At 45.1% G+C, this 17871-nt stretch overlaps 1 protein-coding gene and 1 non-coding gene across 3 annotated transcripts; both read right to left on the reverse strand.

Annotated features, from left to right (window-relative positions):
* Window positions 1–544: 544 nt before the first annotated feature.
* On the reverse strand, window positions 545–17616 carry CYSLTR2 (cysteinyl leukotriene receptor 2). Of its 2 annotated transcripts, none has more exons than XM_032611701.1 (2): window positions 17548–17616; window positions 545–1739 (listed from the first exon to the last, which is right to left on the reverse strand). In XM_032611701.1, exon 2 carries the CDS (start codon window positions 1736–1738, stop codon window positions 701–703), a length of 1038 nt encoding a protein of 345 aa, XP_032467592.1. In that variant the 5' UTR covers window position 1739; window positions 17548–17616; the 3' UTR covers window positions 545–700. The 2 variants fall into 2 exon arrangements, with proteins under 2 accessions (XP_032467592.1, XP_032467593.1); XM_032611702.1 differs by having other exon boundaries at window positions 17459–17594.
* On the reverse strand, window positions 15073–15145 carry TRNAG-CCC. The gene has a single exon. It is a non-coding gene; the product is annotated as a tRNA-Gly (tRNA).
* Window positions 17617–17871: the final 255 nt, after the last annotated feature.

Raw genomic sequence — 17871 nt, forward strand, 5'->3', positions numbered from 1 at the left:
CTCTATCTACCCTCTCATTTATTGTTGGTTTCTCATGTCAGGCCCTTTCCTCTGATGTGTGGTCGTCACTGACTGCTCATAATAAGAGTGAGGCTCTAACAGGTTGATTAGATGCTCTCTATGAGTAGAAGGGATTAGTTGCAGTGTGGGCTTCCTGTCGGGTAAGTAATAGGGCCGGCAGCAGCTTTTGTGTTGGGAGAATCCCCAAAAGTCTGTGTCTGTTGGTCTTTTTCCTTGAGTCGGGCAGTTTCCCCATAGGAGGAGCCTCCAGGCTTTTGTCTTGACAAGGTATGAGTCTGTCAGCATTCTTGCAGCTGAGTGAGGGAATGGCTCCGGGGCTCTTGTTCTCTATGAAGACTTTCCTTCAGTCCTTTGCTAGCTTCAGAACACCACCCTCCCACCCTCCACTCTATCTTGGGGTCAACAACTCCAAAGAGAAAACTTCAGCCTTCAGTCTTCTCAGGAGAGTGAGAAGCGGTAGGTGCCTGAGGGGGGCGGAGAACTCTTACTCAGACTTTCAACTAATCCTTATGGAGGATTAATGAAAATTTTGAAGTAGGTCTTATTAACAAAAGTCATGGTCAATTCAATCTTGGGAATCGACCTTTGTTGGAAATGGTATAAATACACAGTCATTTGGAGACTACGTGTGAATGAAGGTGTACACAAGGACATAGGAACAGCCTCACCTAATAACCCCTCACACTCTTGTTTCCTTTTTTACCACACACACACACACAGGAGAGCTGCACTTTGCTTGCTGTGAATGTTTCCTGAGTGTAGACTTCAGTCTGTCCTTAAAATTCTCGCCAGCAAAGTAATAGAGCAAAGGGTTGAAGCAGCTGTTGGCCGCTGCCAAAGCCAGTGTGGTGGCCACAGCTTTATGCAGACTCTCTTTGCATTTATCCACTTTCCACTCGACTAAGTGGAGGGTTCTCAGTATATGATAGGGCAGGAAGCACAGGAGGAAGATGATCAAGGCAATGATGATGGTGGTTAGCGCTTTCCTGTGAGAAAGGCGCAGCCCTGATTCTGGGACCTCCACCTTTAACAAAGCTCGAATGATCAGCAGGTAACAGACGCTGAGCGTGCAGAATGGCAGCAGAAAGCCCACCACCAAGGCAACGTGGTTCATGGTCTTCAGCTTACTGACTTTATTGGAATTCAGCTCCAAGCACAATGTGACATTGCCCTTCAGCTCAGAGCCATTTTTCAGAAGCGCTGTTGAGGAGGCCGTGATAAAGATCCATATGACCCCACATAAAATCCAGGCATTCCTGACGCTAGTGGCATGAAGGAGCCGCAGGGGGTGAACCGTTGCCAGGAAACGCACAACACTCAACACAGTCAGGAAATAAATGCTGCTGTACATGTTGACATACATAGAAAAAGACATAATTCTGCAGGTTAGGTCCCCGAATATCCAATTGGAGCCTCTGAGATAATAGTCAACCCTGAAGGGCAGTGTGGCTGTGAACAAGAGATCAGAAATGGCCAGATTTAGCATGAAAACGTTCACAGATGTGGACTTCTTATAAGATTGCAGGAAAACATATATGGAAAAGCCATTCCCCAAGGCTCCCCAGATAAATATGACCAGGTACACGATGGGGTAAAATTCTCTCTTGAAGGTTTCAATTGTACAGTTCCTATTGCTATTGTGATTGCTGAAGTTGCCGTTGGGTTCCATTTCTGATATGGAGATGGACGGAGGTAAGGACACAGGTTTTCTCTCCATGCTGAATTAAAAAGGAACAGATACAGAAAGTTACTTCCTGCTGACATTTTCCCAGGTTTTAATGAAACAGAGAGAAATACTAGCTTCTCTTTGAAACGTGAGTCAAAAAATATTGGCTATATTTTACTATATGCTTACACTTTTACTGTATGCTTATACTTTTACTATATGTCTTTACTGTATGCTTCATTACATTTCATGATAAATTTCTGGAATGCAGAATAAACATTAATTTATTTGGTTGAAGCTGAATCCTCAAACTGGGGGGACTTTTGCCCAGTGCCCAAATGAGAATCCTCCAAAGCTTGTCTCTGACCCTGGAGAAGGTCATCAATTACACAGCTTCTGCTCTGGAAGCTGACAAAGATTCTCTTCTTGATCAAACTCTAGCCAAGCTCTTCTGAGTCCTCTTCTCAACCAGGTGTCAACCTTGGCCTACAGAGACTTGAATAACAGCTAACATAAAAGTGCTAATATGGTTTTTAACAGCTCAAGGCCGCATCTCTAGGATGACCATACCCTCCCCTTCTTACATAGCCTGAGAAAGCTCAAGCCTGCTGAAAGAATTTTCTGTTTGTTCCAGCCCATACCTGGGCACAGGGCCTCTGCCTCCAGCTTCTGTGGAAAGAGGTTAGAGCCTAACTTCTATAAGCTCCAGTTAGCAAACCCAGATGCTTTTCACTTGGATCAACCTTCCCTTCCTACTTTCTGTAATTTTTTTTAAATTTTATTTATTTAATTTATTAATTTTTGGCTGTGTTGGGTCTTGGGTGCTGTGCGCGGGCTTTCTCTAGTTGCGGCGAGCAGGGGCTACTCTTCATTGTGGTGCGCGGGCTTCTCATTGTGGTGGCTTCTCTTGTTGCGGAGTATGGGCTCTAGAGCGCAGGCTCAGTAGTTGTGGCACGTGGGCTTAGTTGCTCTGCAGCATGTGGGATTTTCCTGGACCCGGGCTCGAACCCGTGCCCCTGCATTGGCAGGCGGATTCTTAACCACTGCGCCACCAAGCCCTACTTTCCGTAATTTTTTTAAGTCCCTGGCTCTACTGAGCCCCTGCTCAGTCCCCTCTCCTTTCCTTCATTCTCTCCCTTTAAAGCGTCCAGTTAACTCTGAGTTCAGTTCATGTTGGACTCTTTTCCCTATTGCAATAGTATTTTACTGAATAAAATCTGTCTTACCACTTTAAGTAGTGTGCAGCTTTGTTTATCTTTGACCAAGCCTTGGTTTAAATGTAAATTCATCAGGCAGCGTTGTCATGGATAATCACATGGTTCTTAATTTCTTCTTTGCTGGCCAAAGAGAAATTTATACTAGACATTTCTTGCCTCACCTAGATAAACACTACAGAACAGCCCATGACTGCAGAGGTAGGGGGAACCTTCTGGATGTCTAGGAAAAAACAGGTAGATTGTGTGTGGGGGGGGGTATTGTCTTTGTCTGGGTATGATAGTCTGGATCCCTGTTTTTCAGAGTCTAAGAACTAATAACCATTTTCATTGCTTCAAAATCCTGCTTTTTTGAATCTAACCCCCAAATTACACAAGCACAGATCCTATAATAATTCCTTCCTAACACTCTCCTTCTGAGATGTCCTAATTTCCTATGGTGTGCATTCTGCATTGATACCACAAATCAGTAAACCCAACTGTGTTCAACTACAGGTTTGTTCCTATAGGCCCTTGACTAGAAGACACTGACTCTGAGAATTCACATAATGATCTAAAAACTAAAAGAAGTATGGTAAAACATTAGTTAAATTAACCTACCCAAAATATATGGTTTGTAAATATACTTCTGATGCAGTAAATATGTTTTTCAATTCTCCTTCAGAGACCCGTGTGGAGGTGCAACTCAGAAAACACGGTCGGCATGTAAATAATGTAAAAAAAAAAGCTTTTTTCTTTAACTCAGCACTTCCCAAATTATCTTCCATAAACTACAAATTCCACGAGATGCTTTGTGTAAGAAAAGGCTTCTGTGTTCAGATCAGCCTGAGAAACACAGCAAGCTTTAGTGTCCCTCTCTTGGAGATTCATAACTCATGTTAAAGGCTCTAAGAGGTCCTAGAAGAAAAGAAAAGTCTTCTTAATAACGGAGTACGCCTCCTTTTTCTGACTCTGAAAACGTTTTTGCACACTAACACAATCTAATATCCCACAAACGTTCTACAAAATCTTCCCTGTGAAATGCTGATGTTATTATGTAATTTATCTAGAAAATGGTTTTGATAGAAAAAGAAGAGGATCCCTACTTAATGGGCCAGATCAGTCAACGAGGGTTCAAGTATCTGAAGTCAAGGGGTTCTAAGCATTTCCTACTGGGGAAATGAGCATTTCTGGGCATCCATTATGTTGTTTGTAAAAATGGAGATTGTATTAGTTTTCTAGGGCTGCCTTAACAAAGTACCACACACTGGGGGGCATAAAGCAACATAAATGTATTTTCTCAAGTTCTGGAGGCCGTAAGTCTGAAATCAAGGTGTCAGCAGGGCCATGCTTCTTTTGAAGGCTCTAGGGAAGAATTCTTTGCCTCTTCCAGCCTCTGATGGTTACCCCCAGTCCATGGTATTCCTTGGCTTGTAGATGCATACGCCACGTGACTCTGTCACATGGTATTTTCCTTCTGTATCTTTCCATCATCTTCCTACTGTGTGTCCGTGTCTGTATCTTCTCCTCTTCTTATAAGAACACCAGTCATACTGGGCCTAGGGCCTACCTTAATCTAATATGACCTCATCTTAACTAATTATACCTGCAAAGATCCTATTTCCAAATAAGACGACAGTGCTTATTTGGAACCTGGGGTGAGAACTTGGACGTATCTTTCAGGGGACATAATTCAACCCACAGTAGGGATATGTAACATATGTTTCATAGAGCTGTTGTCAGGATTACATGAGAGAGAGAGTCTTACAGGGTACTTGGCACCGAGTAAGTGCTCCCTAGCTGCTCCACTCACATGAATCAGCGCAGGAATGATCTAGCTTCAACGTTTGTTATCCCACTGACCGCACGGAAGAGTTGATGGCCTCAATTCTCACATTGATATGGAAAGTAAAAAGTACACTCTTCTTGGTGTTTACTACAAAGGTATACTCTACAGAAACACTGATTACTCTCAGATTATTCTGACCTTTTTAGCGTGAAACTATCTGAAGCCTTCTCCACTCCTTTGCTCTCAGTGTACCAGAGAAACTTCTGATGACCCCTCAGCTTAGCCAGGCCTCTCCAGAAGTGTGGACTGTGGATCGTGAATGGAAGATTCCAGTAAAGTGAAAGCGCCCATTGTAAATATACAAATCAGAATTCTGGGTAAAGGACTTCCCTGGTGGCGCAGTGGTTAAGAATCCACCTGCCAATGCAGGGGACACACGTTCGAGCCCTGGTCCAGGAAGATACCACATGCCGCGGAGCAACTAAGCCCATGTACCACAACTACTGAGCCTGTGCTCTACAGCCCACGAGCTACAACTATTGAGCCCGCATGCCACAACTATTGAAGCCTACGTGCCTAGAGTCCGTGCTCCACAACAAAAGAGAAGCCACCGCACTGAGAAGCCTGCACACCACAATGAAGAATAGCCTCCGTTCACCGCAACTAGAGAAAGTCCACGCGCAGCAACGAAGACCCAACTCAGCCAAAAATAAATAAATTAAAAAAAAAAAAACCGAATTGTGGGTGAAAATTTAGACCCCTGTGAGTCTGGTTTGTGTAAATTGATTTTTTTGAGGCCTAGGAGTAGACTGACCAGATGAAATTTCTCCTATTTCTCCTATGCAAAGCTGATATGTCACATCCTATTTCTGAGATGACTCCAGGGCCTTAGTTCTGATTGGATGAGCCATGGATGATGGCTCTCCCTCCCCTTTTGATCCGTTTCACCAGCAAGTCTGAGGTTTCTAGCTTGGGTTGCAGGGAGAATGGTGAGGCCATTAGCTGGGCCTGGAGATACAGTTCAGAGAAATAATCACATGGAGGCTGGAAGTCTGTAGGCCTGACTTGGGAAAGGGAATACAGCAAAAACAGAAGCTTGGAGATTTTGTCTTAACTCAACGTTAGAGAGAATTAGAGATTCTGTTGGTTGGTGGGGCCAAGACAGAAGGATCAAACCCCAAATCAGGTAGTACAGAGTTGAAATGCTAGAAATAGTACAGGCAGCATGCACAAACCAAGTCCATGAAGCCAACGTGGAGCTGGATTAGGTGTCACAATTATGTGTCAGCTCTGGATGGGCAGAGCACCGGAACCAGGGTTAACACAGAGCTCAGAGGACAAAGAGACAGGCAAGGGAGCTAAGCCTGATATGTGACCAGCCAGAGGAATTCTCATGATGTGTTCCATTACAAGTGGCCTTTTTTGAAAAGGACAGAGTCTTGTCCACACAGCCCTGACCTCGAAGCCAGGATTCGGATATAATCTTAGGAAAAGCTTATATCAGGAAAGGGTCTGAAAAAGTAGAAATAGACTTGAAAGCAATCAAGTCCTTCAACTTTTTGACCATGAAGACCTTAAAACCACTTCTCCCATCTCAAGACCAACAGGGCCTGTAAATTGCAATGAGATGGGCAACCTGGGACCCCGCCCTGCACTCCTCCTTCACTGGGGGTGGCAAGTGTGCAAGTACAGCTACAGATGCTGGGGAAAGTCCCTTATCACAGGCAGAGTATGGGATCCAGCAGGTATGAGCACAGACAAGAGATCATAAAAACGATGGTAACAGTTGCTCCACAAGGGAATTGAGGGATATGGGGGGACCAACAACAGACCCTAGCAACAGGGACTTCTTGAGCAATTGGGGAGGAAGGCATAACTCACGAGGGAAGGTCAGTCTGCACGCAGCAAGGCCCTTGTACTTCCAGGCCATGATGGAAGAAGAGGACTTTGGATCTGAGAGGAGGGTCGGCCACTGCAGGCAGAGGCCCTGAGTCATGGAGAACCTCAGTGCTGGACAATACTTTGGGCACAGAGATGCAGGCCAGGGACGCCAAGACAGAGGCCCTTTCCCCCTGTTGAGGTGGGGACCAAATCTCGGGAAAAAGAGAGATGCCCAATTTTAGAATGGAGGCACCAGATCAGGATCAGATCTACCCCAAGGGTAACACTGAGTCCCAGAGTTACTTCAATTCCTCTGCCTCAGATTGCGATTGGTTCTGGGCCCTGGAGGGGCTGGAAGGGGATGGGAGTGGGAGTGGTCCAAGGCTATCAAACAGGATAAGAGGATAACTACAGAAGCTGGGACTTTGATTCCAAGAGCATCTTAATCTTTGCAAAGCTAAAGAAAGAAAACACACACACACCCTTCCTAGAAGGCTCATTTAGCCAACCGCCACAGGCTAAAAGCAGGGCCAGCTCAGATCCAAAACTCCATTAAGCTCGCCACTTTCTCTTGAGAAATCTTTAAACCACTTTGATTATTCTTTTCCGCCCATAAAAAATACACGTGACTACACCACACTGCAAACTTTCACTAGACTGTTTAAAAAAAAAGAAAAAGAAAAGAAAAAGAAATGGCCTGTTAGAAGTGTCTGTAAAAATCAGCCAGACCAATTAAGTATGTGACAGGAAGCTGAGAAATAGGTGAAGAGGTAAATTCAAGGAAAATTAGGAAATAAATTGACAGTGTAATTTGCACTGCCTTAGAGGGAGAGCACAGCTTCCTGGACTGAGAGCGGTCTTGAGACAAAGAAAGAATTGAGGCTTGGTCTCCTGCAGCTTTACTGATAATAAAACAACAAAGAAGAAACAATGCAAAGCAGCAGCAGATGGAGATTCCAGATTTCAGGTATGAAGAAAACTAAACATGCTGTGTGACCAAAGGCTAATGAGGATGAAGAGCTTATGTGGATGACTAGAATGTTTTCATGGTCACTGCAAAGCTGCAACTGTTCAAAACCTCACAGAAGTTATTTTTATTTATACTTAGAAAAACTATATATATTTTGATGCCTTGCCAGGATAGACCTTGTCACACATCCTGCCCCCATTATCAGCACTGACCAGGACTGTAAGTCCACAGGTGTGCTTACCTGCTGTTCTCAGGTAACAAGCCTGTGACCTGGCAGCAGAGCCCAAAGACCGAGGCCCTAAGATGCAGGGACACAGTTTGAGGAAGTGCAAATATGATAGTCTAGGTGAGGCATGAAAGGAAGGACGAGGTAGGCAGAGGGTAGTTTGAGAATGACTTACATCCACACTGGGGACTTTAGGTTTTATCTTGAGGGCAATGAGAGCCCTTGAATGGTGGGGAGCAGATCTGCATTTTCAAGGTGTGATTCTGGCAGCGGATGGAGGACCTTTTGGAAGAAGGCAAGCCTAGGTCCTGAGAGACACGTGGGGATGCTCTTGTGATTGTCCAGGAAAGAGGGGGTGAACATATCTGGATGAGATTGAGAGTAGAAAGGAATGAGAGTTGACTGGAGTTGGGGATGGACTAATTATGGAAGGTCAGGGGCAGTTGGAGGTGGGGATGGTCAAGGACCCTCTCATGTATTTTGAGGGGGAGAAAGGTACATTACATTGATAAAAAGGACAGAAGAAGAATAAGAGGAAGTTGCTGTTTGGGGTGGTAAAATGAGTTCAAGTTGGGGCATTTTGAATTTGAAGCATTTATGAAACGGTCAACTACAAACTGGCACTTGCCATCTACCTCTACAAGGATTAAATCAGGTGCCACTGCAGCTGCTGACCTTCAACACCCCCTGAAAGGAATTCAGGGTGGAGATCAGGAATGAGGCACTGGGTGCTCTGAGAAAAATTGGCAGAACAGGTCTTCAGATAGTTAGATATTTTCAGTAGCTGATTTTATGAGCCCAATTCTTGCATCTCCTCGTATCCAGAAAAGCACTAAATTCCTTCATGGTGACGTCTGCTCCTCGTGACTAGCAGAAACCCTGATGAGAACTTCTGCAAAAATATGTGCTTGATTGCATGTATTCCCCCTTCACCAAAATCACATATATATTGACCTCTTCCCGCCACCACCTCTTTGGAGCAGTTTCTCAGAGCTATCTGAAATGCTGTCTCCCGGGCTGCAGTCCACATTCTGCCCCAACTAAAACTTAACTTGCAACTCTTGCATTGTACTTTTTTTTTTTTAAGTCGACAAAACACACGCAAGAACTGTCCCATTACAGTCTACAGCCTGATGAATTTAGGGGCCATCAGCACTTGGTACCTGAAGCCAGAAGAGTGGAGGAGCTCCTGCAGGGGTTTAAGAGCAGAGAAGGAAAGAGGGTCAAGAACAGAATCTCGGGGAACGTCAACAATTAAGGGACAGGCAGAGAGAATGGGAGCCTGGAAAGACGATTCAGAAAGACTGGCCGAATGATAAGACACGAATCAAGAAGGCAACTTCTGGGAATTCCCTGGTGGTCCAGTGGTTAGGGCTCCATGCTTTCACTGCTGAGGGCTCAGGTTAAAAAGAATTCAACTTCAAGGAGGGGGGAGTGGTCAGTGGGGTTAAAAAGTGTCAAGTGTCAGGAGATTTAGCAATAAGCTTATCAGCGTTCAGAGGGGGTGGGGCGGGACCCCAAGGCCAGGAAGCTGATAAAGGCGCAGGGGTTGAGAAAGTGAACACCTTCTCAGAGGAGAGAGAGAACATCTCAGCTCAGCTTCTGTGAAGGGCTTGTTTTTGGAGGAAGTCAGGGAGGAAAGATGCATTCTTTTCTCTTGAGACACCTTCTTACTCTCAGCCCATCTCCTACAAATGACTTCAATGCCTTCTGTTCATTTCTTGTCCTATCTTTTCAACATCAGACACCTGAACAGGGCTAGAGTAGAATGTACACCGAACCTGAAGTCCAGTAGATGTGATTTGACTCCCAACCGTCCCACTTTCTAGCTCTAAGACTTTGCACCCCTTGTCCCAGCAATACCTGTATTTTCGTAAACGAGATTCAGCTAGTGGAGCCTGCCACAAAGTGACAGATGGTGGGAAAAGCACAGAAGTCTGGGTCCTGGTCTGCCAGTTTCTAGGTACACATGGCCTTGACTAACACATCACTTAACTTCTTTGGGGAAGTGTGTCTGTAAAATGAGGGTAATGCTGCCCCTGGACTCCATATCAGAAAAGAGCTCTGAGAGGAGCAAATGCAATAATGGATGTAAAAGCACTTTGAAAACCGTAAAGCTGACATTACTGCTATTATTTTGCTGCTTCTTACCGTCAGGCAGCAGAAACCTGGATTTGCACTTCTTCGGGCACGTACCTGTGCCATTCACTCTGCTCTCTTTTATCTCTGCCTTTCCTCTCTTCTCTATCCCCCTCGTCCCCGGTCTGCAGGGTGCCCAACTCTAGTCAAGCCAAATCCTCTTCTTCAACACCTGTATCACCTTCTGCATGTCACCTTACCCAACTGACACTTCTCACGGGTCTCTCTCTTTTTTATCACTCCTGCAGCACTTGTAAATCAACTACAGCAGCCTGAAATTAATTCTTCATGTGCTTTGATAGATACATCTTAGGCAGACATTACACTGGCCTCTCCAGATTATGAGACTTGCAAGAGGAAGGGACAGTCCTCTACTGATTTTGCATACCTTGTTATGCCAAACACATATTTGAGGGATCTTGGTGAACTCTTAATCACTAGACAAATGAGTTACCATAGCAGGCCCATAAAGTGCGTGTGTTAGACACAGATTACAGAATCTGATGGTCCAGGTGAATTCACAGCCCCATTAGTCTTCTTCTCCTCCTCACTTACATCTACGTCCAACCGCCATGTCCTTGTGGGTTTGAAGTTCTCCGTCGTGCGAAGCTTCTGTTTTAATAACCCAACCTGCAAATCACAACTCTCTCCACAATAACGCTCTGTATCTTCCCTAATAACTTTAGAGCATAACTTGGATTTTAGCTCCCAGAGCTACTGCATACTGTGCAATGGCAAATAGAACACTCTTTTTGAAGTTCGTAGGAATGTTGGTGTAAGGTCATAGAGCCAAATCTGCCCGTTTCAATCTTGGGAATCTTGCACAAATAACTTATCTTCTCAGAGTCTCCGCTTCCTTATCTGTAAACGGCATGACGAACGTGAAGTATCTGGCACAGGGTGAGCACACAATGACGTTTACTATGATGATTAAATCTCAAAGTGTCGGCTTAGGCATATAATTAAAGAGGCGAAAAGGATCTCAGAGCGTTTGTAAAAATATAAAAGCAAAGGCTGAGAGATGATTTAATGATTAAAATGGTGAAAGGAATGACAAGGGTTCCTCTCTGCTGCAGGGAAGAAGTAGTAGAGCAGCAGGTAAGAACACAAACTCTGGTTTGAATCCTGGTTCTTTCACTCACCAGCCCTCTGTGACCTTGGACAGCCACCTGGCCTCAGATCCTTATCAGTAAACTAGAGATAATGAAGACAATAGTCCTTACTTCTCTGAGTTGTTGTGAGGATTAAGCAAGAAAACAGGCGAGTGGCACTGAGGTCAGAGCCTGAACCAGAGGAGAAAGCAGCATATGTTAGTGAAACCTGGCACAGAAGCCTTTCTGTCCCCCTTTTCTTAGAGGAAACAGACTCCAACCTCCATGACCTTCCCTGAGATCCAAAGGGCAGATTCAAACAGTTGCTAATCCGGGAAAGTGAGGGATGCAGAGACAAGGGAGGGGCAGCCAAGAAACAAGAGTGCAGCCTTGGGACAGGGTCCTGGTTCTGCCTCAAGGGATACACATAACAATGTCTTTAAGCTCTTCATAGAATTAAAACCCAACAAATGGAAGATGTCAGCATTCTTCATACCAGAGAAGACCACCTGAGGCCAGATTAAAGAAACCAGAGAAGCTCATTGAGAAGATTACCTGAGAGACCTGCCTGGAAGTCCAGTGGTTAAGACTCCGTGCTCCCAACGCTGGGGGCACAGTTTGATCCCCGGTCGGGGGAATCTAAGATCCCACATGCCGCATTGGTATGGCCAAAAAAAAGAAGAAGCAGATCACCTGAGACCAGATTAGGAGTGTAGGTGCTGCACACACGCTGATCTTGTTTAGCAGCCCCATCCTTGAATCGTTTGCTCTAAAACTCATCCAGTCCTCCTGGGTTGGGACACACAGTTTCAATGGCAGGAGTCCACTGTGTCCCCCACTGCCTGGCAAAGCGATAAAGCTATTCTTTTCTACTTCACCCAAAACTCTGTCTCCGAGATTTGATGCAGCACCAGTGCACAGAGGCTGAGCTTTCAGCGTCATTAGCTGTTATTATTGCAAAGGCTCACAGACAGCTCCCTGAAGTTGTGCAGAGAGGATTCGACCCTCTGGATTGGAAGATTCTACAACCTCAAAATCCCAGAGGCCCCGGAGTACAAAACTAATGTGGGGCCTTTAGGGACTTTCCACCCCCTCACTTGTTCCCGTAAACCAATTCTTCTCCCTATCGTGCGCCACTCCTTCTCCCTATCGAAACCAATTCTTGGAGTTTTTCAGTTGACGGGGACTTGCCAGACAGCGGGTAATTTTCCAGTTGCCCGTAACAGGTATACGCCCTAACCGCCACAATGAACAGACAACTATAACGGCCAGAAGGTGGGACAAAAGTTCCTAAGCCAATGAATTCAAAAGTCACCACATTTACCCAATCATTGTGAGAATATACCCGCCCTATGAGTAAATAAACCTATAAAAAGTGTGTGATTCCGCTTTTAGGGGTTCCCCATCGGCCTCCTGCGTGAGGTTCAGGGAACCCCGGTGCATCGGCTCCTAATAAACCTCTTGCGTGTTGCAGCGGCTCTCGACTCTTGGCGGTTCTTGGGCGAGTTGGAATCCCTCGTAGACCGCTTGGGTCTAACACTAATATGCCCCACAAAACAGAGAAGTATCAGTGAGTGCCTCGTTTTTGAAATCCAACACTGCTGGCTCAGCCCTCAGTTGTAACTGGCTCCAAATGTCTTGGTGGAAGCGTAAAGCTTCGGAGACTTCTTTAGCCTCCCAGGAACAGTCTTGCACTTGTAGAATTTTTTCAAGGGATAAAGTGAATTAAATGCTTGGAGACCAAAACACAAATACAAATGAAAAGATCTGAGATTACAACATCTTTTGAGTGAGGAACTGAGCTGGTCTCCAGGCCTCCAGAATAAATAGGGAGCAGGGGTGTGAACAACCTGGGGCCCTGTTTCCATGCAGTCAGCACCTCAGAGCATTCTGCTACTGATCCCCCACCCTGTCTCTCCCAAAATGCCTCAAAGTGCAAGTCACGTCTCACACCACCAGCCTAATGCTCCTTTGCCTTCTGAATGCCGTTTACTTCCCCACACCTCATAGCTGTGAAGTCAGCCCATCGTTGGAAGGGGTGCTTGCAGATCTGCTGTAAACCAGTAGGTGTTAAACAGCATTTATGACTTTGGAAGTCCCCCAGGAGCAAATTCCCTAATTTACTTTCTCTGTGCGGCAAAGATCTCTTTAACAGCTCTGGGTCCCAGAGGGACTCCTCAGCCAGGGTCCTGGGCCTGATAATTCTCCCTGCAGGATGACCATGAAGTTTCCCCTCCAGGGCCTATGGCCTAAGTAGAGTTTCATTGTCTCATATCTGTCCTCTGGCTAGGAGTCCACATTTGGAAGATGCAAAGCTCGTAGGGCCCAACCTCTCCTCCCAGATCCCAACCAAAGTGTGCCAGACTTGCCCCAGAGCTCGGCAGACAGAAAAGTCAGTGTGTTCTTCCCAAGATTTCTGGGGCTTCCTGGAGAGCCTGAAGCCCTGAGGAGCAGTCTTTGGACCTGATCTGTTTTCCATCAAGGGGAAGGGCTGAGTGAGTCCTTGCAGCAAGGGTGAGAATAGTCCCACCAGGCAGAGGATCCTTTGGGGGACCGAGTGCTCTGAGCAGTTTCCCGCTTGTAATCGCCTCCTCTCACTGGCTTCTATCACAAGGAAACTGTCCAGCCCCCCTTCACCATTTCTCCCCAGATTCCTCAGGAACCCACCAGGATTGGGCCAGTAGGAAGGGGGATGTTGGTGATTAATCAGTCTTTCCGCCCGGCTTCCTGACTAAATTCTAGAAAGTTCAGATGAAGTTCAGAACCCTCCCAAATAACTTCTGAATTTCATTATCTTGGTTTTCTATTTTATTTCTAAAGACCAGACACACTCTATGGCATTAAGTTTCCTAATTAGAATCTTGTCTTGAAATCACAGGTATTGGGTTGTCAGCTTCTTAGCAATTCCTAACTGCTGCCGATCTACATGGGCCCTTTAGCTGACACCTGCCTCTCTCTCCTTCTAGCACTTTCCCTGATGCCTGAGAACCCACCAAAGCCTTCCTTGCCTGGACTCTGCCTCAGGCTGCTGGGCCCTCTTGAAATACTGCCTGTCAGGCCCCGTTTGGGGTGAGGCTGGACATGCAGCACACAGTAGCTGTGGCCTTCTCCCACTAAAAGGAGAACTTTTGCTCAGACCACAGAGTGTGTGGTGAAATGACATCCATCGCCCCAAATGCACATGGGCAGATGGAGGAAGAAGCACCTCAAGAAGAAGTGTATTACCAGAGTTGCCATCAGGACAAAGACAGCATGTGTGAACACTGATAATCTGGAGAGTGTTGGTGTGGTCAAAATATCAGATCTTTTAAGTAGCAGCGTCTTGCTGACGGTTTAGCAACAGCTGCCTTTTTTCTCTCTTTTGCTGACAAGTTTTCCCCTCTATTTACCTGATCCGTCAGTTTGTGTGCTCTCTTCTGAAATTCCGCTCTTGAGAATTTCCCTGTGCAAAAAGGTGCCTGTGGGTTAGGGACACTTTTGGGGATAACTACACCTTAAAACTGGAGTCTTTTCACAATGTCATTGTTTGTTGTTCTCCCAGAGAACAACTTATCCCAGGGATATGGCAGGGCCTGAACCCTATAGCAGAAGGTTGGCATCCCAGCCCATGAGGGGCCTCTCTGCCTCTGAGAGCGACACGCGTGGCAGTATCTCGACATCCTTCTTCCCACCTCCATCCTTGTTGAATCGCCTTATTTCATTCTCTAATATTCTCCCAAAGCTAGCATTTCTTTCATGTTCATCCGAACCACTAACACTCAGGCCCCACAATAACCAAACAACCACAAATTCAACACAGAGAAAACTTAACATGTAAGGAGAGCTCTGGGCTCCTTGGAGATATGGCTTCATTTTTTTTTTTTTAAAGCATTATTTTGACTTAGTGCTGTCTTCTCTCTGGCTCTCATAACTTCTCGGTTCTTCTATGTTAATAGAATATATAAGCCTATAAAGCTGATTGTGGATTTAATTTTATAAAAATACCTGAGCTTTTTAAAAAATTATTTATTTAGGCTGCTGCGGGTCTTTGTTGCAGCACGCGGGATCACCACTGTGCCACGCGGACTCTTAGTTGCAGCACGCATGCGGGATCTAGTTCCCTGACCAGGGATCGAACCTGGGCTCCCTGCGTTGGGAGCACAGAGTCCTAACCACTGGACCACGAGGGAAGTCCCAAGCATTTTAAAAATCATTTTCGAATGCACTTCATCAGCGTATCAAGGAAGATTGGAGGTATCTGTTATTAACCCAATTTCTGATCCAAGAAAGGCCACAGAATCATTCTGCAGCTGAGTCTCTGATTTCCTAGTCTTCTGATTCCAAAGATAGAAAATCAGCAAGTGTTATCTCAGAGGCCACTGCCCTACTCATTCCAATAATTTCCAAGGGATTGTGTCAGCATTAGGACTCTCCCTGTCCACAATCAAAGTGACTAAGTGACATGACTCAGGGGCTCCCCCAAAGCCCACTGACCCAAATGAAAACTCCCTCTCTGCCTTTCCCCTTGGCATTTCACATCCCATCAATAATTCACTTCTTGGAGCAAAGGAATTATTTACCAAGGTAGTTAGTTAAACAGCGTAGGATTCCTGGAAGGATTCAGAGGCGTTAAGAAGTCATAGGAAAATTTGGGGAGTAAATCCCAACAGGCTCCAAATCCTAGCTCTAGCCCTTACTGGTGGTGTGGGCATTAGCAAGTACTCAGCCTCTCGGTGTATTGAGGGGACCAGGCAGGCAGCACACTGAAATCCACGCCCCCCAGCTGCACCGAGCCTGGCACATCGTACACTTTCAATACATTAGCAAGCCTACGCGAGCCTGACTGCTGCCAGGGGAAAAAAAGCCTAAGAACTTTTCAGTATGCCAGGTGCAGGATGCCTGTAAAGGACAGTAAGAAACTGATGAGAAGAAAATGTTTCCCTATGTCTCCAAAAATTGAAAACTAGGGGAATTGCCCAGGAAAGAGCCCTAGCCAGCTGCCAGTAGCCTTGGGACAGTGGGCTTGTGTGACCTAAAAAGGAGAGAGCAAGGGGCAAAGCACACTGCCGGCTCCCCACTCCCCCAGACCACCCTGCCGCCCAGTGTCTCCTCTGAGGCAGACATGCCCTTATTACCAAAGGTTTCCACCAGCCCCTCCTTCCGTCACAGGGGCCAGCTCAGGGCCCTCCAATACGGACTGTCACCTCGCCACCACTCTCCTCAGTAAAATCCACTCCAGCTTCGTGGAACTTATTTCACTGCTCCGAACATAGCAGGTTCTGTTCGCCATTAATAAAATTTAATGGCAGTGGCCAGCTATTAAATGCCCACCTTGTCATTCATTGATCCTTGAAGAGTTTGCAAATGAAAGGAAGGCTGGCACCTTGGCGGAACACTAACAGACGCCGGGCTTAATTCTGATACTTTTAGAACATTCTGGAGCCTCCACCTCTCTAACTTCTAACCACCAGTGCACTGGAAACAGACCCATCTCTTTAAAGCATTAGTAAATTGGAACTCTCAAGTAGATTCTCGTCTCAAGGGTTTACGGGATTGAGGTGGAGAACAGAAATTGCTAGAAGTTTGACGTTTCACCCAAATTACTTTTGCATTATTTATACAGTATTGAAAGGAAGATTTGGGCGGCTTGCCTGATAGTGTATCTCCCTTTCCCTTAAAGTGTATTACTCTCAGGTATGGATCAGAGACAGGAAAATATTTCAAATAACCTAGGTCAGCTGTTATCACGCTTGCCACCCATTAGAACCACCTGAGAAATTTTTGAAAGTTAAAAACAAACAAGCAAAAACAAACCAAACTAAAAAAGCCTACAGATGACTGGCTCATCACCAGAGGTTAATTTTCAATTATTCTAAAGGTAATTTTCTAATCTCCCCAGGTGATTAGAATCAGGTGATTCTGACAGAATGTACAGCCAGAGTTGAGAACCACCGACTGTGGTCCCAAAGGTTATAAGCAGATTATAAACACACACACACACACAAACTCCTTCCCTCTCATTGTGCCTCTCAGTAAAACTGCTAAAATCTACATTCCCAAATCTAACTTCCTCTCCTCAAAAAACAAGGCTCTGAATGGAAAAAATATATATCTTACGTAATCAAATGACCCACTCCATAAAAATAGGAAAAATGCTTTATGGCCCCAAATAGGGGAATGCTTGGGTAAAGTAGAGTAAATCTCCTCAATGCAATACTATGTAGCAATTTTAAATTATGATTATGAAGTATTTACAGCAATGTGGGAAAATGTATGCTCTAATGGATAAAAGGAATATAAATGTATCCATTGTATACAAACAACTATGAAAATCAACTAAAATCATAAGCAGACACCCAAAAAAGAATGGAAAGAAATGCCCTGAAAATATCAATAGAAGCTGTGGTTTTTGCTTCCTTCTACTTCTTTGTACTTTCCCAATATTTTTTAAAATATCATGTATCTGGTAGAAAAAAGTTTATAGTAGAACAAAATAAACTTACTTTTTAAAAATTATTCTTCTTACTATGAAGCGATAAGCAAAGCATAATTCTTAACAATGAGTTAACAAAGCAAAGATGAAAATGCTCACGAGTTTTCTTTCTTTCAGCTGCGTTGGCTCTGTCTCCTCTATCTCTTGTCTTCCTCCTCCAAGTAATTCAGCTTGCTCATTTAAAAGAAAAGTGAAACAGCAAATTGTATTTTATGAACAGTGTCAGCCAATAGCAAGAGCATAAGGAACTCTGGTCAGAAAGTCATCTGTGCTCTACAGAACTTTGGTGTGAGTGTGAAGAGGGTAAGATTTCCACTTAGGGACTACATCTAAAGGGAGAAACCTGCATTAGCCCTGCCCCTCTAATGACTGTTTTTATCAGCATCTTTCACAACAGATCAAGGGGATGCGACGGGCTAGACT

This window comes from Phocoena sinus, chromosome 18, assembly GCF_008692025.1.
Source record: "Phocoena sinus isolate mPhoSin1 chromosome 18, mPhoSin1.pri, whole genome shotgun sequence".
In the NCBI taxonomy this organism is placed as follows: domain Eukaryota; kingdom Metazoa; phylum Chordata; class Mammalia; order Artiodactyla; family Phocoenidae; genus Phocoena; species Phocoena sinus.